The sequence below is a fragment of the Danio rerio genome, chromosome 2 (assembly GCF_049306965.1).
Source record: "Danio rerio strain Tuebingen ecotype United States chromosome 2, GRCz12tu, whole genome shotgun sequence".
In the NCBI taxonomy this organism is placed as follows: Eukaryota; Metazoa; Chordata; class Actinopteri; order Cypriniformes; family Danionidae; genus Danio; species Danio rerio.
In genome coordinates this window covers 21,405,622-21,430,570 of record NC_133177.1, presented here as the reverse complement: position 1 = coordinate 21,430,570, position 24,949 = coordinate 21,405,622, and the positions used below count along the sequence as shown (strand labels likewise).

At 36.1% G+C, this 24,949-nt stretch overlaps 1 protein-coding gene across 1 annotated transcript; it reads right to left on the bottom strand.

Annotated features, from left to right (window-relative positions):
• Positions 1–19,451: 19,451 nt before the first annotated feature.
• Positions 19,452–23,389, bottom strand: glula (glutamate-ammonia ligase (glutamine synthase) a). Its single transcript, NM_181559.2, has 7 exons — positions 23,293–23,389; positions 22,425–22,609; positions 21,717–21,878; positions 21,479–21,625; positions 21,261–21,388; positions 20,950–21,149; positions 19,452–20,500 (listed from the first exon to the last, which is right to left on the bottom strand). The coding sequence occupies exons 2-7, from the start codon at positions 22,588–22,590 to the stop codon at positions 20,188–20,190; spliced, it is 1,116 nt and encodes a 371-aa protein (NP_853537.1). The 5' UTR covers positions 22,591–22,609; positions 23,293–23,389; the 3' UTR covers positions 19,452–20,187.
• Positions 23,390–24,949: the final 1,560 nt, after the last annotated feature.

The window sequence follows — 24,949 nt, the reverse complement described above, 5'->3', positions numbered from 1 at the left end:
CAAAATTAATCGTTTCTTTGGTGCACCGCGATGCAGGCGCGGACAATTTGATATCGGTTCAGTAATAATCATAATCGGTTATTACTGACGTCATTTACCTCATATGCCATCTGTCACGAGGGAGGCGAGCGCGAGTATTTACAACGCTCTAACTACTTAAAACTCATAAACTGTGCACAATTTCACTGTGTGTGCTTCACTGACATTAACAGCAAAAGCCCCTATTTTACTGAGATTGAGAGAATGAAAGTTCTCCATTTCTCTCTCTCTCTCTCACACACACACACACACACACACACACACACACACACACACACACACACACACACACACACACACACACACACACACACACACACACACACAGTGGCCCATTTGACCTACTGTTGTGACTTTTCTTCTCCTCTCTGCTGTTTTACTTCTACAGAAACTTCTACAGCATTACTTCTACAGAAACGAGCGCGTGCCTGCAGAGTTTTTTCCACCATGTCTATCATGCATCAGCTGTGATCGCCACCTGCCGCTTATCAGTGTCACTCATCTGTGAAGAGCACAGCGCGCAAGAGCCAATCGCAGCCATTTTTGTTGAGGGTGTGACCAATCAAAGAGGTGTAAGAGAACTAGACAAGGATCAGAGAGTGAGCTGAATATTTATATTTGTTTATATTATTTGCTAAATGCTCGTGTTGTTTAAAGGTACAGTTTATATTTCTGACAGTTTGTATTAAATGACAAAATTGTATTACAAATAGTATATATATATATTTTAATACAAGAACTGCTGCTGTGAAGAAAATATAAAACTGTGTATGAAAAGCACCGTCAATGCACCGTGATGCACTGAAATATCGAACTAAATTGAATCGATGGCATGATAATCGTAACCGAACCAAAACGTGAGACTAGTGTAGGTTCACAGCTCTAATACAAACGCATGTCCACGCGACAGGATTTGCAAAGAAACTGGGATTAAAAGATCTGTTTTAACACTCAGTGATCAGCTGCATTTCAAGAAGCAGTGAGTGCTACACTTTGTATTTTTATAGCATTTTGAAATTCTTGTTGAGCTATGTAACTTGCAACCACTTGAATCAGCACATCTGCATAGTGTACACAACCATAAACAATGATGCCTCAATCCCACAACATGAGTCCCGGTTTGTGGACGTTAAACCAAGTTTATTTTGTACAGTAACTTAGCTATAATGGATCTCTATACAGCAGTTTATTTACATTATCCAAATCCTGTCACATCTGCAGCGAACAGATGAGCAAAAACTGCACAAAGACACTGTCACACTTTTCACCCCATAGACTTTCATTCATACGCAAGCGAATACGGCAGACCGGAAACACAAGGTCGTGCGACAACTTTTGCTCCTCACTGCATTTCAAAGTTGAAGCTGGGTGAAATCGGACTTGTGAAATCGTATTACATGACTGCGTGAGACCAGTAGAAGTTTGAAACATGACCTCTCTGAACAGAAATTTAAAATTGCAATATTTTGTTTGGCTGTATTCTGGACATCTGATTCTTCTCTGAAGTGAATGTCCCGAGAGTGGCCGGGGAAAACCAGCAGGAGGAAGAGATTCTAAAAACATCCAGAGAATAGGCCTATAGCAATGGTTTTGATTATTAAGAAAATGTGAATGAAACTTTGCGTACAGTACAAACACTTGCTGCTTTACTGCTTGTTTGCCCTCTCAATTGCATCTGTGGTGCCACAAACCAGTGCTGTAATTAAAAATACAAGCAGCTGTTTGGCTGGCTGTGGGCAATAATGTCCCATGAGGCTTTACAAATGCTGCTCGTGCCTCTGGGGTGTTGTTCTAGCAGCCTGCACTTTTCACACAGCAAGTCAGGGACGTCTGCAGGCCTCGTAGGGCCTTTGCATAAGAAAATAATGGACCTTCTGAACTAAAACTCAACAGGGCTTCGCAGGAATCTTCAACACAAAATAATTCACATAGTAACTCACAGTTCAAAGAGGTCGTTTAGTATCTTGCAAGTGCTTTTTACTTATTTTTAGCAATTTGATCGATGAGCACAGACATGCACTACCATTTAAAACAGTCAATCCTTTAAAAAGTCTAATTCTGCCATCTTTTACTCATTCTATACTTGTTCTTTTTTTCTGTTGAACTCAGAGGAACATCTATTTAGGGATGTTAAAAGAAACACCTATTGACTACCATTTCTTTTTTTTTTTTTTTTTCAATGGCGCCAAATTCACATTTGTATGAAATGAAAAAGGGTCCGTGTATGTTTTTTTTTAATTTGTTTTCTAGTTTTAAACAGGATAAAAGAAAGGAAGAAAAGGGGCATTTTTTTTTTTTGGTTTTTCTTTTGCTTTGAGAAAAGCAAAAAAACAAAATTTCGGCTTGATTTTCGTTTTTTGGTTTATGGCAGGAAAAAGGATAAACAACTTTAAAATTCCTTATACACATGTAGGTGGTGCTGAACGCCAACTTTCCTCTGATTGGTCAACCAAATCTGAGCTTCAAAATAAAACCCCGCACCCAGGCTTTTAATTATTATTATTATGTAATTACATAATCTAAGTTTACATATTCTGTCATTTGAACCACACACAGCTAGCAGGCTTTCATTCATTGTGTATGTATACGCATGTCATTATGTATAAATTAAATAAAAAACGTAAATTAGTAGTATTATTGAACATTTGCCATTTAAATAAATTCAGAGTTCTCTACTGAAGAATAAGATGAATGTGTAATTGCATTACGATCCTTGCATGAGCAGAGTGAAGCGTTTATATAACTATAATCTTTTAATATTTTATATATGATATATATTTTATATAAACTATAAAAATATAAACTAATGTATAGGCTGCAGCCTAAATAAAGGCTGCTTGTCTGTTGGTGCATGCCCACAGACTAGTCAGACAACACAATTTTCAAACAAAACTTGATGCTTATTTACATTATCTAAAGGCATTTCTAATGAGACAGGATATGTTATTGTAAAGCTTACTTTTTCTTTTTGATATGAAGTTACTTTCTTAAATTTGTAATAGGCCTAGCTTTTGTCCCTCATCGCAGTAAAATAACCAGCCTTTGTATTTAATATATTTGTTAATTGTCCTTTTAGTTTGACACAAGCTAAACAACATTTTGGCCTGTTTTACTTATTAAATATGAAAATCCTCATTTTTCAATAAGAAACAAATCATCCATGCACAGTTTTGTAGGACCTGTGTGAAAAAAAATATACACTTCATAGCCTATGGGCTAATTTTGTTGAAAAATGTATCTGTTTGGAAAGAATTGTGGTTCGTATAAATAAAAATGTTAAAAATACAATAAAAATAAACAGGAAGAGCAACATTTGAGGACAAATGCTTCAAAATATAATGGTCCGCTATAGGCTGCAGTCCCAAAACACAAAGTAGTTTGTTAAAAAAAATATTAATATAAAATTGAAGTGTTCTCCCCGCATTCGCATGGGCTTCCTCCTGGTGCTCTGGTTTCCCCCATAGTCTGAAGACATGCGGTACAGGTAAATTGGCTAAATTTAATTGTCCGTAGTGTATAAGTGTGAATGAGTATGTATTGATGTTTCCCAGAGAAGGGTTGCAGCTGGAAGGGCATCTGCTGCATAAAACATGTGCTGGATAAGTTATCGGTTCATTCCGCTGTGGTGACACAGAATTAATAAAAAGGGACTAAGTGAAAAAAAAATGAATGAATGAATAAAATTTAAAGTGAAATATTCAAAGTTTCATAGTAGCCTGTATTATAACTGTATTCACTGTAAATGACAAAATCATTCTTTGCGCCGGTCAGTTTCACCTTTAATCAATTATAATCTTTGATCTTAAATCTTAAATAATAATATTTTATTTGAATGAGCAGGACAGCCTTTACAGACTCTTAACTGAAAATATTCAGATTACCACATCAGACACACATGTACAAATTACATGTAATGCATCAGCTTTTAACAACGTAATACTCTTGAGTGCATTTGAAGGGACTACTCTTTACTCATACTTTGAGAAATTCAATAGATACTTTTACTCTACTTGCACTACATTTTTAGACAAGTAACGGTATACTTTTACTTGAGTATGATTTCTCAGTACTCTTTCCACCACTGGCGTCTTGTAAAAAGCAGTTACGTCCCTGTCCTTTTTTATGAGGCATTTTCCGAAGCTTTAATTGAACCATTCGCATATCTAAATTGAATGCCACAATAGACACCTGACTTTTCATATAATGTTTTTATGTCATTTAAGTCATTTTAAGTCATAAGTTTACATACATTGCATGTTGCATTTAGTAGGCCTAGCCTACTGGCCTAAATAAACTTTTTGCATCATAGGAATTTTTACACACAAATTAAGCAGTTTAAAAATTTACATACATTTCATGCTTAATTTATTTACTAAACAAAGTGAATCATGATGAATTTGTCAAGAAATACTCTACTTTGCCACTATAAAATAATGAACTTAATTGAAAATACTGGCGTTATTTCAGCAAATCCTATATAATGGCTTGTTTCCACAGTGTTATAGTACAGTTTGGTTAGTTTTTATAGCCGTTTCCACTGTTAAAACATGCCAAAAAGCAAATCGTACCGTATCACTTCTACCACGACAAAAAGGTAGTAAAAGGTGCAGCTAGACGTCACTCATGCATACACAAACAGGAGAATGAATAATTTTTAATAAATAAACAGCTGAGACATTACATCATAATACTTTTTGCATATAATAACGAGCCATGATTGATTAGAGCTCAAACCTTGTCGCCGTCTTGATGTACAGCCACAAAGCCAAGAAGAACTCTGAAGAGCATTTTATTTATCACTTTGGCTTTTTCATTTAAATATTGTCTTGATGCGGAAATGCAGTGAAAATGAAATTGTAATTCGGCAACTCAATTTTAATTAAAGATTGGACTGGGACGATGTGTTGTCAGTGTAAATGTAAATTAAACCATTGTATTTCATGTTATTTTTTAATTTTTGCAGGTGTATTGCTAATAGTGTTGAGTGTGTGAAATTTTTTAATCTGGTTTTCATTTTAACTTCCATTGTTTATTTGATTTATTTAAAAGTGGCTGGAATTACCTTCTATACCCTCTAGGCAATGGAAATGTAAGCTTGATAAAGGTAACCCATATCGACCCATAGCGTACCGTACTGGACCATAAGAGTCTGAATTGTGCGCAACACGAGGGAGATGCGTTTTACAGATATAATAAAACCATACAAACCATCTTTTTGTTTAAGATATCAATATAAGATATCTAAACTTGTCTTAAATAATATTCACATAATAAATATTCACGAGCCATTCTCATTGAGTTAAGTCAAGTCTGAAGTTAATATTTTAATTATATTTCATAAATTGTAGAATTAATAGCTATAATAATTCTTTAAACACACAAAACCCAAATATAACCCAAATATACCAAATATAGGGTTGTTTTAAAGGAATAGTTTACCCAAAACAACAACTCTAAACTTTCATTTGTAATCATGCACTATTAATGTAGATTAAATGTTTGGCTCTAGTTTCCTGGCAGAGAATTGACATTTGATTTAATTCAAATTAATTTAATGTGTTTCTCATTTCATAGGGGGGTTATTTTGCAGTAACAATTAGCTTATGTTCCTTTTTTTTCTTGATATTTTATTGTTCAGGTTATAAAAATGAAATTCAATCTAAACTAACGCACACATAACGTCTACTAATAGAGGTTGCAGAAAAGCATTAGAGCATGTGATCATATGTGCTTGCATCTGCATTATGTGTGCTCAACATGCATGGGTGGTGTAGAATAAAAGGCAGCATTTTAAGATGATTCTCAGTCATAAAGCAGCAACTTTCAGCCAGTGGGGAACTGCAGCAGATCTTGCTCTCCCACTTCACGTTTCATGCTGTCTTTTTACAGGATTACAACCTACAAACTGGTACCATCCAGTTCACAAACCCAGTCTTTAGTCCTCAGTTTTCTTCTTTACCCTTTTTTGTTCCTTCCCCCTCTATCCTATAATCACGTTCAGTCTTTTTTGATTAAATTTCTCAGTTTTTCCAACCATACATGACATCATAAATGTATATTTACATCTGTTTGGTGAAGCTCAAGCATGCGTGCTTAACAAAACACATATGTGACGGCCTTAGACAGAAATGCTGTGATTGGTGTTATATAACTGCAAACCAAAACGTGCAACATTTGTGTGTGTAAAAGTGGCTGCTCTGCTTGTCAGTCGATCACCAATGGTGCAGTTGAATAATGATGCCAGATGCGGCAAACAGAACTCTTTCAGAATAAGTGTATATAAAAATAACACACTGAAAAATCTGAAAAGGTCTTTATTGAGAAGAGACTTTCTAGGTAAAATTTGTTTTTCCATGCCCCTGTGAGAATTTAGGCTTTTCATAAACTTTTTTTTTTATTTAGCTTTTTTGATGATCCTAAATAAATGTTTAAAGGTGTCATAGGGATGCATCAAAACATGGTAGGTACTGTATGTGGCTTAGTTATTTTTCCATTAACAGTATGCTCATTTATAAGCACAAGAATTACAGGGATTTGTTTATACATAAATGCCTGACTTTCATTCTAGAATAAAATTGTATTTTCCAAATCATGGAATAAAAAGAGACACCCCAAATCATTCACTCCTTTTATTTTTGGCTTAGTCCCTTTATTAATTTGTGGTTGCCACAGCGGAATGAACCGCTAACTAACAGCATATGTTTTACGCAGCGGATGCCCTTCCAGCTACAACCCATAACTGGTAAACATCCATTCACTCTCATTCACATACATACACTTTAGACAATTTAGATACACTATTCACCTGTACCACATGTCTTTGGACTGTGGGGGAAACCTGGGCACCTGGAGGAAACCCACGCCAACACGGGGAGAACATGCACACTCCACACAGAAAAGCCAACTGACCCAGCTGAGGCTCGAACCAGTGACCTTCTTGCTGTAAAACAAACATGCTACCCACTGCACCACCATGCAGCGACACCCCAAATAATTTCCGCAAAAACCTTTGACTTGTTATGAAAATGAAAACTGAAACACATGATTCCTGAGATAGAGAAATATGAAAACTAGGGCATATTTAATTAAACAATGCCTCATTTGCATAGAAAACGTGTAATACAAAAGTCTGAGCCCTATTCACCTGCAGTGTCTTGGTGGAATAACTGCAGGCTAATTTCACTGCTTTGGTTCCTGTACCTGGTGATTGTTTCACTCTTCTGATTGCATAACCCAGTTTTTTCCCCTCCATCTCCCCACTAGAACCAGCTCGGTTCAGCCAGAGCATTCCGGTGGTTGTCATGGCAACAGAACATCATCCCTCCCTCCAAGCATGTTATCTAAGGGTCACAAGTGTTATTGGAAAACATTTAGAGCAAGAGAATAAAGCAATTACTGCTAATTTGCATATGGTTGTGTTGTTTTTTTCATAGTATTTAATAGCCAGTTGCACAATTCATGCATGCAGCATTGCATATGTCCATGCATTTGGTTGAGCATTCACTGAGTGTCAGTGGACCAAAAGATCACTTTATAAATCATCATTTTCATCTTTCTAACAGGCGTTTTTATCTGTTTTTAAAAGGCAGAAAAGGAAACTGGGTCAGAAGCCTGAAGTGTTTCTGTCTGCATGATTCATGGAGAAGCATGGCATGCTATTATTTGGCCTAACAAGACATAATCTCCATTAAGCGTCATTGTTATCAACACCTACAATCATTGATTATGAAATATTCATGAGTGGCACTCATTGGGAAATGCCTATGCCAGTATATAAACAGAGCTTTTTTCTTTTTTATAATTATAACTTTAGAAAAACACACACACATATATATATATATATATATATATATATATATATATATATATATATATATGTTAATGTAGATTTATTTCGTAATACTTTATATTGCAGTGTCTGTACACTGTAAAAAAAAAAAAAATGTTTTTGGTTGTCATAATTTTTTAAGCTGAGTTAAAATTATCTTATGAGTCCATTAAACTTATTATTATGTTAAGTTGACTTAAAAAAGCTATATATATATATATATATATATATATATATATATATATATATATATATATATATATATATATATATATATATTTATATGACATATGCTGTTTTTTACAGTGTACATGTTAAATGTCCTTATAATAATTATAACTATTTATTCATAAATGCATGCAACCAACCCTAAACCTAACCACATTCTAACTCTAACTATAGTACATATAATTAATTTTTATTGCTCAGTATCTAAATAAAAATGTACACTTTACTAAGAACAGCTTAAAATAAAGTGTAATCCAATATCTTACTATTTTACAGTGGTGAGAAAAAACAGAGATGCCAATCTGCCATTAACCAAAAACATGCATAATGTACTGTATAATTCTATTGCAAAACAAGTCAGTGTTGTTTTATCTTTAAAATTAGATTTTAATCATTGATAATTAGATAGATAGATTGATAATATGGATATTAATATGGAATAAATAAATCAAATATATAAAAATTAAATGACATAAAAAATATTGATTGACTGATTAATAAGAAACTTTTTCAGAACTCACATGACTGCTTTATTATCTTAAACATATTTACCAATGTTATTTTAATTTGTTTTCATTCATTTCATTCATTCATTCATTCATTCATTCATTCATTCATTCATTCACTTACTTCGACTTAGTTGCCTTTCCAAGCCTATATTCATCAGGGGTCAACACAACTGCAACCTAGTACTGGGAAACTGCCATACTCTCACATGCAAACAGATACACTACGGACAGTTTAATTTATTAAATTCACCTATAGCGCACGTCTTTGGACTGTGAGGGAAACTGGTGCACCCGCAAAAAACCCATGCAAACACGAGGGGAACATGCAAACTCCACACAGAAATGCCTACTGACTCAGCCGCCACTCGAACAAGTTAACTTCAGTTTCATTTTTCTCATATTAGTTTTTGATAGCCTACCTGGTATAAAATATCATCTCTCAGGAAATTTCTTTTCCTACTTGTCAGAAACTATGTGCATATCAAGATGCTGATTAGAAAGCATGATTATTGCACATGTATACATTAGGCCGGCCATAACAACTCTAAAATGTGGAGTTTTTATCACACAATGCCACAGATGCCACAGCAATAAAACTGGCTTAACCTAATTTTTTACTTTATTTTTACTGGCACTCCATCACTCATCAGCAGTATCCCCACTAATATGGTCTGTGAACAGACTCACTCTGCTGCATCACTAATATTTCTAAGTTTAAGTCTCTACTCACTTATTTTCTAAATGTACAATTATTAAGCTCTGTAGATGCTGTTTCTGTTACCTTTTGGCTATTTGTTATTATTCTTTTTTTTTACTTTGTTATTGTCTTGTAAAACCTCCTTGAGTACTGGAAAGGTGATTTATAAAATAAACAAATTTATAATTGTTGTTATTATTATTATTATTGCTATTCATTATAAATGTTGCAGGTTTGGCATGTTAACAGCAGGAATGTCCACCAGAGCTGTTGCCTCTGAACTAAATGTTCATTTCTCTACCAAAAGCCATCTTTAAAAGCATTTCAGAGAATTTAGCAGTACATCCAACAAGCCACACGACCACAGACCACATGTATTCACAGCAGCCTAGAACCTCCACATCCAAACATCTTACCCTCCAAGATTGTAAGAGTCCAGGGACATCTGCGGCAACAATTGGATTACATAACCAAAGATTTTCTGCACAAACTGTTCGAAACGTCTCAGGGAAGATCATCTGCATGCTCATTGTCCTTATGGACAATCATGGATTTGTACACATATACTTCATTTTTGGGTAGCAAGGTGGCACAGTGGGTAGTGACCCCACAGCAAGAGGGTCATTGGTTTTCTACGTGGAGTTTGCATGTTCTCCCCATGTTTGTGTGGGTTTCCTCCTCGCGTGTGCTCCTGTTTTCCCCACAAATCCAAAGACATGCGCTATAGATGAACTGGGTAAGCTAAATTGTCCGTAATGTATGTACTGTATGTGTATGACAGTGTGGGTGTTTTTCAGTGATGGGTTGCAGGAAGGGCATCTGCTGCATAAAATATATGCTGGATAAGTTGGTAGTTCATTCCGCTGTGGCGACCCCTGATTAACAAAGGGACTAAGCCAAAAGGAAATTGAATGAATGAATGAATGAATGAATGAATGAATGAATGAATGAATGAATGAATGAACAAATACTTTAATTTTACAAAGCAACCTGCAGCAACAGCCTATGACACTTTTTCATATAATGTCTTCAATTTTAAAACTGAATTAAATTGAAATATCAGTGCAATAAATGAAAAAAAAAAAAAAACATTTTTGCCTTATACCTTAAACTTGTGGATATTTTTTAAAAGTATGAGAAGGCCACTTCTGCTGCAATGTCAATTTCAACTTTATATCCGGATCTGTTTACGGCCATTAGTTGTTATAAATTCACTGAAAACCAAAGCTTCTCGAGCCTTTTTGCTTCATTTTGGTCCAGTTGACCAAAACACATTTTAATACTAAGGGCAAACAGGGCCAGAGCCCTCCTACTCTTTCTAGAGTCCTAATGTCACAGCAATTATGACTTAAAGTTGATGTTGTGCTAGGAAATGAAGCAACAGATTCTAACAAGTTTTAACATATGTATGTAATGACGACAAAAATAAATTGTCCACACATGTGTTTACTCCAATTTCTTTTTTTATAACTTTAATTTTTATTGATTTTTTAGTAGGTCACAATTGATTACAATCAAATGCAATTTTACAAATAGTAGAAAAGGCTAATTTGAGTCAGATATGACAAGCCATTTCAATAACAAGCAAATAACTAGAACAAAAAAAAAAAAAAACAACAACAACAAAACAATAATAGATAAATAAATAAAATAAGATAGAAACAGAGCCTGTGTTGAGAATACTGTAGAAAAATAAATAAGTAAATAAAAAAATAAAAAACATGGTTTATACAAAAAGGAAGGCAATTGGGTACATAAGAATAGGCACAGTTGACTTATATGTCTGAAACTTAAGCGAGTACAGTCTGAGAGCCAGTCCCTAATGATTTGTCAATGTAAATTATCCATTTTTGCCATCTTTTGGCATACAAGTCCACCTTCAAACGTAACACACCAGTCATATGTTCCAATGTCCTTATTTCCTGAATTACATCAAGCCATTGTTGTTGTTTAGGTGAATCAGGCTTATACCAGCTTCTGGTTATGGTTTTCCTGGCTGCTGTAAGGAGTATTTTTACCAGGTATCGATCCTCCTGAAGTGTAACCAGTGAAATATGACCCAAGTACAGGACAATGCATGTAAATGGAATCTCATACCCAAGCACCTTTGTTAAGGTTAAGTGCACATCATTCCAAAATGGCTTCAGTTTTTCGCATCCCCAAAAAATGTGTGTATGGTGTGCTTCTAAGCAGCCACATTTTCTCCAACATTGCTGGGGTGTAGAAGAAGCTTTACTGCTGATTTTAGGTGTTATAAAGAATCGTACCAAATTCTTCCAATTGAATACCCTCAGTTGTTGTGAGCTTGTGGAGGAATGTTGAATTTCGCACATATCTAACCATACCTCTGGTAGAATTTCTACATTCAATTCTTTTTCCCACCTTGATTTAAGGTATAATGTTGAGTTGGTCTTACTTTCCATAATACTTACGTAAAAACTAGAGATTATTTTTGCACATTTACTATCTGATTTGTAAGCATTCATCATAATCTTTACAACTGGACTAATTTCGTGTGACGTTTCCATTTTTATTTCTCTGTAAAAATAATCTCTGAATTGTATAAACCTAAATAAGTCCCGATTAGTAAGAGAAAGTTTTTCTTTGAGTGTTTGGAAAGTCTGTAATTCCTTGTTTTCCAATACTGTACATATTGCACTAATGCCTTTTGTTGCCCATTGCTTAAATGTGGCGTCGCTTTCACCTGGTTTAAATTGAGTGTCAAAGGCTATCCATCGAAGAACTTTTTGGTCTTTGCTTAATTTAAATTGTCTAGCAAACTCAAACCAAAACTCCACTGCTCCAGAAGTTATTGAATCCAATTGACTTTTGACTACCGAAGGGATTTCTTTTTCTCCAAGAAATGACTGAATCTGATAACCCACCGTATATGTCTCAATTTCTTTCCATCTGGCAAAATAATTGTTGTTACACCAAAGAAAAAGTGGACGGAACTGAGCTGCGTAAAAATAATCTTTGAGATTCGGCAGGGCCATTCCTCCTTTTTGCTTGGACAACTGGAGTGTTGTGTATCTTATTCTAGGCTTCTTTCCATCCCAAATAAACCTGGAAATAAGTTTGTTCCAGATTGTAAACTGATGTTTAGGTATCTCTACTGGCAGGGCTTGAAATAGGTATAGTAATCTAGGTAATATGTTTGTTTTGATGACGTTTATCTTACTAGCAAAATCCAATGGGTAGGTAGACCACCGTTCCATATCGCTTTTAATACTCTGGTTAATCACATTATAGTTTGCACCGTACAGACTACTCAGGTTTTTTGTAATAATCACCCCTAAATATTTTATTTCTTTCATGTCCCATTTTAATTTATATCTATGTCTGATTTCCTCAGTAGGTTTGTAATTAAATGACAAAAGTTGTGTCTTCGCAATATTTAGTTTGTACCCAGCAAAGAAGTTAAATTCGTCGAGGAACTCCATCAGTACAGGGAGGGAAGCCTCAGGATCTGTTAAATGGATCAAGACATCGTCTGCAAATAAACTAATTAAATGATCTTTATGTCCTATTGTAATGCCTTGTATTTGTTCATGTTGACGGATTGCCTGGGCCAGGGGTTCAATATAAACAGCAAATAATGTGGGACTAAGGCAACAGCCCTGTCTAGTTCCTCTTTGTAAACTAAACGATGGAGATAATGACCCATTAATTTTTATTTTGGCTGTAGGTTGTTGGTAAAGAGATCTAATTATATTTACAAAATGTTTATTGAAGCCGAATCTAACCAAAGTTTGGTAAAGAAATTCCCAGTTGACCCGATCAAAGGCCTTTTCGGCATCCAGACTTAGTAATACTGCTGTCTTATTTTCCCTTTCTATTTTATCTATAAGATGCAGCGTCCTCCTAATATTATCATGTGTTTGACGGCTTTTTATGAATCCTGTCTGATCCTCGTCAATTAATTCAGGAAGGATAGTCTCTAATCTTTTGGCTATAATTGATGTATATATCTTATAATCTATATTAAGAATTGAAATGGGCCTATAATTGCAGCTAAATTCCCTGTCCTTACCCTCCTTTGGGAGTACTGAGATGATAGCCTCGTTCCATGAAGGTGGAAGTTTACATTCTGTTTTAATCCAGTTAAATGTTTTTAACAGAAGTGGGGCTAGTATTTCTTTAAAAGTTTTATACCACTCGGCTGGAAAGCCGTCGCTACCTGGTGTTTTAGATGTTTTTAGTCTCCCAATCGCATTATTTATCTCTTCTAGTGTGAAATCTGCTGTAATGAAATCATTTTGTATTTTGCCTATACTTGGTAAATCTAGTTCATTAAGAAAATTTCTTGTCGCTTCCATTTTAGAGTTAGAAGCATCCGTATACAGTTGTTTATAATAATTTAGAAAAATGTCCTCTATTTTCTGTGGATGATAAACTAAATTATTTGTTTGTGGGTCTCGTATTCTATGAATAGTGCTATCAACTTCTTGTTTACGTAAGCGTCGGGCAAGCAATTTTGCTGCTTTAGGGCCGGATTCGTAGTATGTCTGCTTATAGAATCGAGCTTTCTTCTCAACATCTTGTTCCAACAGGCTGTTAATCTGTTTCCTTATTTGCTGCATACGTGATAGTAGGTTTGGGTCCCTGTTTATTTTGTGTTGTTGCTCCACATTTAATAAGTCTGATGTTAGGGTATTGTACTCCATAATTCTCTTTTTTTTATTTTGCGCTGATAGTGCAATCAAATTCCCACGCATCACAGCCTTCAATGAGTCCCATACTATGGATGGGTCTACCTCTCCATTATCATTTATCCTAATATATTCTTTTATATTTAATTTTATCTGTTCTGTATTTGCTTTGTTATTTAACAAGCCCACATTCAACCTCCAACCTGTCTTTCTCTTCCTTCCTTCTATTTGAACTGTCAGGTACAAAGCGCTGTGGTCAGAGACCTCAGCTACTCCAATGCTACAATCTTTCACCCTATAACAGTCATTTTTTGGCATAAAAAAATAATCAATCCTAGAGTATGTACGGTGGGGAGCTGAGTAATGAGTGTAGTTTTTGAGAGTTGGATTAATATGTCGCCAGACATCGCAGTATCCTATGTCATCCCAGGCTGTGTTAATTAATTTTGATATTTTGCTCCCATTTCTTTTGCTATTAGTTGTGTCTAAATGGTGGTTTAGTACCACATTGAAATCTCCACCACATATACAAATACCCTCTGCTTCCAGTACAATTACATCCATTAATGATTTGAAGAACAGTTTACTAGTATCGGGTGGAGCATACACATTTACTAAAGTTATTAACTCCTCTTCAATTTTACCCTTAACAATAAGATATCTCCCATCCTTTTCTTTTATTTCCTTATATAATTCGAATTTAAATTTATTAGCAACAAGAATAGCAATTCCCCTTCTATGTGAATGCTCATATGAATTGTAATAAGTATTTTTAAAGCCAAATCTCTTTAATTTCTCATGCTCTTGTTGAGAGAGATGAGTTTCTTGCATAAAAATAATATCTGCTTTCTCTTTTTTAAATTTTGTCAATACCTTTGACCTTTTAATTGGGTTACCCAAACCGTTCACGTTTAAAGACATTAGCTTAACCTCAGTAGACTGTACCATCATCAAAATGAGTCATTCTTACACCACTATGTTTCCACAGGCAAACCTTAAATAAAATAAACTGTAACACAGAAACAAGCCAATAACTGCTTAGAACAAGCATTATAACAGAAAAGAATAAAGACTTCCAAAGTCTGAAGAGCGTTCTCACGTTTTCAGTTGAGGAGGGGGAAATCCTCTCTCCCGGAAAGGGCCCCCTCACCAATGAGTCCGCTACAGAGTGTATCATAGATCACTTACGTGTGTCCAATGGCACAGCTGACCTCGTCATCCCGCCAGCCGGCGCACATACATTAAACATCATTATGTAAAGGGTTGCTATAACGTGGGTTTTTAAACATTGCTGCGACCATGTTCAAATTCCCGTAGGCGTTCTTTAGCTCTTCTGGCAGTGTCCACACTCGTGGTTGATCCCACTCGCTGCCACGATGTAGCCCGCTGGAGACGATCCAACAGGTGGCTCTTACCCGGCGGTCTCACGGGCATCTCCACGCTGTATCCCCGCCGACGCAGCTCCTGCGCTGCCTCCCCGGCACTGCCGTACACCTGCACTCCTTCTTCCCAGTGAATGCGTATCCGATTGAAGGGCGTCTGAAAACGGATGCCCTTTTCTTTAAGAGCCTTTTTAATATTGGCGTACGCTTTGCGCTGATGGAGAACGGTGGCTGTATAGTCATGGTCGAAAAACAGCGGTTTATCTTCCATCATGATTTTCTTTCGCCAGGCTTTTTGAATAACCATCTCCTTGATGCTGTACTGCTGGAAATTTACTATAATGGACCTCGGACGCGAGTTTGGGCCCGGTCTAGGCGCCAGGGCTCTGTGCGCGCGTTGTATTTGCAAGTCCACGTCGCCGAGCTCAAATTCGGAGCGGAGCATTTTTTCAACAAATTCTATCACCGAGCCTTGTTCAGCGTTCTCTGGTACACCATGGATCCTGATATTGTTTCGTCGAGCCCTCGATTCAATGTCGTTCAACCTGTCTTCTAGTTTCTGTTGATCCTTTATTGCCTGTTGAAGGGCGGAGTTGGCCTCCGCACTCCATGTTTCGGTGTCATCGATCCGCGTCTCCATCTCGTTAATTTTCCTACCGTGTTCTTGCATGGTTAGCATGTTCGTTGAAAGTTGCTGGTTAACTTCTTGTTTGAACTCAATGAACTCTTCTCTCATATCATGCTTAATTTCGTCTTTGAATGTTTTTAAGTCCTCCTTAAGTTCCGACTTCAGATCGTTGATCTGTTTGCTTAAGGTTTCAAGCCCCGTGGACACATTCTCAGATGTTGGTTCGCCTCCATTTTGTCGGTCCTCTTCTTCCCGCATGTCGTCCTCCTCGTCTAGGCCTGCACGGTGTGGGTGGTTATTCGTTGTACTTTGCGCCCCTTTACCTCTGCCTTTCTTTCCCCCCGTCATATCAATGAAGGAAAATCACTTTTTAAAAATCTAAAATAATTACACGGGGGTAAATATAACGCCGACTTGCGAGAGCTAAGCGCTCAACCTGCCATTTCCCTCTGCAGCCAAACCGGAAGTCTACTCCAATTTCTAAATATTAAATTAAATTCAATTGTTTATTGTCATGTACACAGTAAGGAAACCCGTTTCCCTGTACAATGAAATTCTTACTTTGCCGTCCACAGTGAAGTCATACACACAACATACACGACAAACACATGAATACACATATATACACAGAAGTGACTGAAGTTTAATTATAAAATGTAAATATATAAATATCTATGAAAGTAAGCAATATAATACTGATTGTGGAGTAATGAAACAGATGTAAACAAAGTATAGGGGTTCTTAAATTGTGCTTATTATGCGAAAAGTGCCTAGTGCAATTGGCGAATGTGCAAACTTCATAAATAAATTAAATTAAGTTTTTAAATTTTTAATAACTTAATGATTCAGAGAAACTTTAATTAAATGACTTTGAGCAGTCACATAACAAAAATAAATATAATGTTTGGTCACACCTTATTTTGATGGTCTGTTTATTGAATTTAAGTTACATTGCATCTACATGTCAACTAATTCTCATTTGATTATAAGTAGACTGTTAGGGTTGGGGTTATGGTTACTATAAGTTGACATGTACTTGACAAGTTTCTTAAAGTCAGCTAAATGTCTGTTGAAGGAGCAGTATCAAAAGATCAAGCGACAGTCTACTAATACTCAAATGGACCAATAGAATAAAGTGTTGCCGAATGTTTACTAAATTTGTTGTTATATGATTATTCGCTTTCAATCATTGTATAAATCAATACAGTATATACAGTGTTGGAAAAAAATGCAATACAGAAGTAATGTGAATGCAGTAGTGTATTACTTTTTGCAGTAATACAGTAATATAACCCGTTACTAATACTTTTCTGTAATATCATTACTCGTTACAATTTCAATAACGCAAGTTAAGACAACTAATTAGAACGAATGTGCTAAATAATGTAATATTTTCAGAATGTATCAACAGCATCTGCATTCTGGTGTGAAAAGAACATTTTAATAAACATTTGAATGTTTTTATATAGTTAGATTTTTTTTTATATTTAATTCTGCGGGTATTTTGGTGAAAGTTATTTAAAAGTAGAAGTAAAAGTAGTATAATGCATTATATTTCTGAGATAGCAATATTGTAAAGTAACTACAGTAATTAAAGTAAATTATAAATAAAATGAAAGTAAATAGTAATAGGGCTGCATGGTGGGAGGGTGCAGCATGTTCATCTCACAGCAGGAAGGTCGCTGGGTCGAGCATCGGCTGGGTCAATTTGTGTTTCCTTGTGGAGTTCTCCCCGTATTGGCGTGGATTTTCTCTGGGTGCTCCGGTTTCCCCCACAAGTCTAAAGACATGCAGTACAAGTGAATTGGGTAGGCTAAAATTGTCTAATGTATGTGTGTGAATGAGTGTGTATGCATGTTTCCCAGTGATGGGTTTAAGCTGGAAGGGCATCCGCTGTGTGAAACATATGCTGGATATGTTGGCGGTTCGTTCCGCTGTGGCAACCCCAGATTAATAAAGGGAATAAGCCGAAAAGAAAATGAATGAATGAATAAATAGTAATATATTTCTGTGTCACATTAAAAAAAGTTTTATTTTGTACTATGTAAAAATCCACCTTTTTCTTAGTTTATGCAGCACAAAAAAGGCAAAATGCTTAGATGCAGAGAGGTTAAAGCCTATTTTATATTCTAGACTAAAAATAACTAATACATATACAGTAGCTGTATAATAACTGCCCAGCAACCTCTTGTTCTAAGGGATGGACATAAATGTTATTGTAATTTCTGATTGGCTGGCTGTAATTTTGGACAGCCAGTTATACGCTTACGATTTGTCAGTTCTGTCAGACATGGGAGGTGAAAGGTTCCATAACAAACTTATTAACCCTACCCCTCCGCACAGAAAAGCACAAGCACATAGAGTAAATATTTTTGTCCCAGGAAGTCTTGTTCCTGCATTTCATAGAATGAAACCGAGACGCCTCTTTGTTCCCGTTTGCGAGCCAACAAATAGTGTGTAATCTCACTGTTAGTGAATGTGACCCGACTGTTAACGGAGCTGGCTGGCTTTTTGTTTATGTCCTCCTCGCAGAGAGATAAAGGTTTGACGATGTAGCAAAAGTTCAGCTGCAAACTCTGCAGTATCCAAGGAATGTGTGTTTGATTATCTATATTTTGCACAATATTTCTCTAAGAATAGGTTTTCTGAAACTAGTTTAGCAAGGCAAAATAACCAATTCCATTTAGGAATGAAAAACCCACTATGGTATGTGGAGATTTGCACATATTTAGAAATGATAGTGTGTAAATGACTGATTAAGTACACTTGACTTCAGTGATGTAAACTAATTTAAAACTCTCAAAATACAGAGTTATTCCAAACAATTACTTTTAGTTGAACACAAACTAACCTGCACATTCAGATATGGAGAAGTTTGTTTCCTACAGTGCCCCTTTTACATTTTACACAAGAAAAGTTTGATAGTGCTAATCTTAAACAGAGCCATCAAAAACACAATTAGAGGACACAAACAAGACAATTTCGGTTAAAAATAAATGTTTAGATGTACGCTTAACTTTAGTGATCTAAACTAATTTAAAACTTTAAAATTACAATGTTATTTCAGAACTCATTTTAGTATAACACAAAACTAATCTGCACCTCTGCATGGAGGATTTATTTCCTATAGTGCACCGCTTACATCCCACTTTTTTTAAGAAAAGTTTGATAGTGCTAATCTTTAACTACAAAGCCATTAAACACACAATTAGAGGACACAAACAAGACAAGTTTGTGGTTAAAATAAATGTTTAGAAGTACACTGAACTTTAATGATGTAAACTAAATTTAAAACCTTCAAAATACAGTGTTATTTCCAAACTCAATTTTAGTTTAACTTAAAATTAATCTGCACCTCCAGATAGAGGATCTTATTTCCTATAGTGCCCCGGTTGCATCCCACTTTTTAAGTTAAGTTTGATGATGCTAATCTTTAACTACAGGGCCATTAAATACACAATTAAAGAGGACACAGACAAGACAAATTTGTGGTAAAAATAAATGTTTTAGTTTCCTTTTAGCATCTTCAGGTTTACCAAAACAGGTGCAGTTACATCATAGTATTAGACAAAAACAGGATCAAATCCTTGATAAATCAGGGATTTAACAAGACAAATAACAGTTCCACAAGTATAAAAACAGGACAGTTATTGGACTGCGACTTTGTACCGCACAACATGAACAGTGTGTACAGTAAAAATAAATGGACACCAAATTTTGCCATTTAATACACTGTCAGTAAGACATCTCGAAACATTACATACTTGAAAAGTCAAGTCAACATGACAACAACAACAACTAGCTATTGGTTCAAAAGTAATTAGATGTTGTCTAGCCTTGGCAGTCCTAGGTTCTTCTGTGCACTTAACTCTTTATTCAGTCCATCGTAACTACCAAAAAAGTAAAATCATGGAATCAGAGAGTTTTCAATGCAAACATTAGAAATGGCCTCCCCAAGAAACCATTAAAATGAGGGAAAAATGAAACCAAAACAGGGGAAAGACATGCCCTGCAACACCATGTCCCCAGTCATATCAGGTTAAATTCAGATTTATATCTTAAAATGTTAAGTTGACCAGTCAACTTCAACGATATTAAAATGCCATGTTAGAACCACCCTTATAGAAAACAAGATACAGTACTAAATTTGGCTTGATGGCCTTAAAAAAAAAAAAAATAGAATGGCGAGAAGGGGAGGGAAATTCAGTCCAGTAAATGGGAGATCTAGTAGTCCACAGTTTCATCACCCTCTTCATCTAACAAACATGTGCGAATCAGGGCCTCAGTGACAGCATAGGGGTCGCAGTTGGCAGACGGGCGGCGATCCTCAAAGTAGCCCTTCTTCTCTTGTCCCACTGCTCGTGGGATGCGGATACTAGCACCACGGTTTGCCACACCAGCAGAGAACTCATGAATGTTGGAGGTTTCATGGTGGCCAGTGAGTCGACGAGCATTGTCCAGGCCTCCTTTTGGATCATAGGTGCGGATGTGATAGTTGTGCCTCTTTCCAAGCTTTTCAATACACTCCTCAATACATCTAGGTAGAAAGAGACCAAATGTATAAGCAATCAATTTCATCAATTCCTAAAGCAGGTTGCACACCAGAAGCGCCGCTTGGCGATGTGCATTTCAGAATTCTAAACATGGGTTTCTATCAGGGTACAGACACCGGCATTGCAAGTTGACAGCTGTCTGTGGTGCCCAGCCACAACTCAGGACACTGTTCATATTTTGCCGCGCCACAGAGTGCCATCTGATTTTAAATAGCGTGCAAATGTGCGCGTCTGGTGTATGATACTTTAAACTCTCATGTTGCGCGCCGTGTCGCGGCACTGAGCGACGCATCCGGTGTGTGACGCCCTTAAGCCTCTAACAATTGCATTAACCATTACATTTTTAAATACTTCCAATATAATTTTAAGTGTTTAAGGGGAAAAGAATTAAATAAAATATAAATCAAATCACCAAAACAATGTTAGTACTTACTTCAGTCCACCATCTTCCCGCATTTCCTTAGTGCTGAAGTTAGTGTGGCAACCAGCACCATTCCAGTTGCCTGGGATCGGCTTAGGATCAAATGAAGCTACCACACCGAAGTCTTCACAAACTCTGTGCAAAATAAAACGAGCTACCCACAAGTGATCTCCCATGTCAATGCCTTCACACGGGCCAACCTGGAACTCCCACTGCAGAGTAAGACAAGAATTAACTCAAGAATTTAGGTCACATTCCAAATCTTAGATGGCTTAATGGCTGACTGCGGTGTTTGTTCCAGAGCAGACTGGGGCAGAGGTTACCTGAGCTGGCATAACTTCAGCATTGGTTCCACAAATCATCACACCGGCATATAGGCAGGCTCTGTAATGCGCCTCCACGATGTCTCTGCCATAGGCTTTATCTGCTCCAACTCCACAGTAGTAAGGTCCTGCAGAAATAAGGGGCACACATTATGAATCAGACAGCTTGATGATATTTGATATATGGTGTAGATTTGTAAAAAAGGGCACATTCTTACCTTGAGGACCAGGAAACCCATTGGAAGGCCAACCAAAGGGGTGTCCGTCAGTACCCAGAATAGTGTACTCCTGCTCCATCCCAAACCAAGGGCTTTGATGTCCTACCATTTCCATGATCTTTTTACATGTATGACGGTGGTTGGTTTCTGTGGTTAAAATTGGAGTAGCAATAAGTCTAAACAAACTTTGAACAATATTTATATATTTTCTCTACTTTTTACCCCCTCTCGAATGTACCTGCAGTTTTCCGGTTGTACTTGACAACCTCACACAAAACCAGTTTGTTGGGGTCTTTGCGGAAAGGATCCCTGAACATAGCAGCTGGGATGAGATACATGTCACTATTGGAGCCTTCAGCTTGATACGTGCTGGAACCATCAAAGTTCCACTCAGGAAGATCTGAATAACAATATAACCCCATTAGCACCCAAAACTTGAACTTGATGAACCATTTACACATTGTTTTAAAACTAAAAATCATAGTTATCAGAAGATTTCATAAACAACAAAAATCTTAATTTGTAAAGAATTATGACATCACCTATGCATAATACATCCACAAGAATTAAGAGCCAAATGTGCACATACATACATAAATCCTATTTTTAGCCAAGTTTTAGACATTTTTATTTTATAAATCTTTACGAAATCAGCAAAGGGGAAACACTGGTCACACTTTATTTTGATAGTCTGTTTGTTGAATTTAAGTTACATTGCATCTACATGCCAAATAATTCTCATTAGATTATAAGTAGACTGTTAGGCTGTAAGTTGACATGTACTTGTAAAGTTTCTTATAGTCAGTTAAATGTAGGCAGTATCAACAGATATTAAGCAGACATTATGCTAATACTCAAATGGACTATCAAAACAAAGTGTTACTCAAACAATCCATTTTAGTGTACACCAAATCTATTAGTGCAGAATAGTTCAAGTCCAGCTTACCTTCAATGCTTTTGGGTTCAGAGTCCAGTGTTCTGGTCTTGCATCGTAGTCCTTCTCCGGTTCCATCTATCCAGATATACATGGCTTGTACTTGGTCTCCCTGAGGCAGTTCCATATACTGCTGTTTTACCACTTTACTCAACTGAGAACTGGCAGACGTGGCCATTTTTATTACTATAAAACACCTAAAACAGACAAACAGATAAAGTGTCAACAATAACAGACCCCACACCAGTCAAACATATTCAGCCAACGTCAACAACAACACAAGGATAACTATAAAACCACAAACAGATGACGATGTTGTAAAGCCAGTTAATCTCAAAACAAACACGCATTGATTGGATTAAAGACAGTTTATTCCCAGCCAGGGATTTATAGGTCTTGTTATGGCATATTGAAGTGATACAGATATAATCGATTTTGTTTTTTAAGGGGTACACAACGGGTTTTAAATAGGGGTTGGGAGGACTAGACCACGTGCTTAAATCTGCATCGGGACTTCTTGTATTTAATTGTGAAAGGTTCCATTTTGATCTGCATGTTATCAGTATCCACTCCACAGATCAGTAGGTCAGTGCAAAAAACCTAATTTCTAATCTAAAAAAACAACTAATCTCGATGCTCCCCTGTGCTTCCCCGTCTACACCAGATAGCAGCAGGTAGTCATGGATACAGCGCGGCACTAGATTACATCATCACAGCCAGAAGTATTGATAAAGGCGATATCACAAAACATGTCAATATCTCTGAAAACTAAACTCCCAAACTAAATAGTGAAACTGAATAACCAATATTTGCACTCACAAAACATATTCGTGCACTGTACACAAATGACAGTCTGAGGAATATAAGGTAAATTACGTACCTTGACACCAACAGAAAATAAAATGTATAAAATAGGAGTGGATTGTCCACTTAGTTTAATGGATATTATGTGTTTGATGTTCTCTCATCCTCTGCCCAACACTTAGGGCTGTCAGCCTGATTTATATGTCTGGTCGCAGGATGGCAGCGCACGTGATTGGTCAGAGGAAAGCGTGATCTGTTTGTTCCCGCGTGATTGACGGGACACGCGGCTACATTATTGGACGGAGGGACAGCAGTGAAGCCACGCCTCCGCAACTCCTGCGAGCAGGGAACATTGGGTACTACTACGAAAAAAAAGTCTTTTGTTGCTTGTGGGCGCCGGTCCTCTTTTTGACAGAGAGGAGTGAAGAAGATTGTCCCAAGAAAATACAGTTAAAATATTCCAGATTGTAAAATGAGCTTGATATGAGCTACACGCTAAACAAGACATTTTATGCATTTGTGTCAGTGTGAGAGGAGTGGTTCACTGGATGTTCAATGCCCCCATGTGGTAAGCTAACGTAAAAAAAAAACGTTGTTATACTATGATTTACAGAAGACACAGCAATTCAGTTTAGTTTATATAATAATACCTACATGGACCACACATACATGAAGGCTGCAATTAATTAGCAAAATAGCAATTTAGTAATAATTTGATGACATAGCCTATTGAAAGTTTGGATCACTTTGCAGCTCTAAATAACAAACTATTGTAGGCCTACATTTAAATATCTATACATTGACACTGGGCTTCAAAACCACTACCAATTTGTGAACCTCTTATGAAAATAAACAGGGTTTAATAAATGTTGGGCAGGGTATGTCAAAATAAGTAATTTGATTACTAAGTAATATTGTTAAAACTTTAGGCCTATTTAAATATTTTTTCAAATTTCTGTGTCTGAATGTTTCAAAGCAATGACATCATAATTGTCATGTATTGCCATGCATTATTTCAATACTGTTTTATTAAATGTAAATTTATTTAGTTAAACACAGTATAATTTAAGTCACATGAAGTCATAATTATTAGCACTCCTGTAATTTTTTCAAATTATTTAAAACATATTTTCCAAATGAAGATTAACAGAGCAAGGATTTTTTTCCACAGCATTTCTTATAATATTTTATCTTCTGGAGAAATTATTTTTGTTTTACTTCAGCTACAATAAAAACATTTTCAGGTCAATATCATTAGCCCCTATAAGCAATAGCTGCTTTGTTTAATCTTTTCCATGATAACAGTAAATAATATTTTTCTAGACGTTTTTCAAGACACTTCTATACAGCTTAAAGTGACATTTAAAGGCTTAACTAGGTTAATCAGGTTAATTCTAGACAACATAAAAAAAGCCTTTCTCCAGAAGAAAAAGTATCAGACATGCTGTGAACATTTCCTTGCTCTGTTAAACACCATTTGGGAACTATTTAAAAAAGGAAATACTTTATTATTATTTTTATTATTGCCTAATTAAGACAATAACATTATAAACAACTGTAATTAGATGATTTATTATGAACAGTAATCTCTTAGATTTTCAGTTAACAGGGCATTTATTGACAGTTACTACTTACTTTGTTACTAATTAACATAATAAAAATGTAGAATGGTTATCTGCTATTGTTTGAGCTATTTGCACAACTGTGGTCTTGCTAAAATTGCATGTTGATAT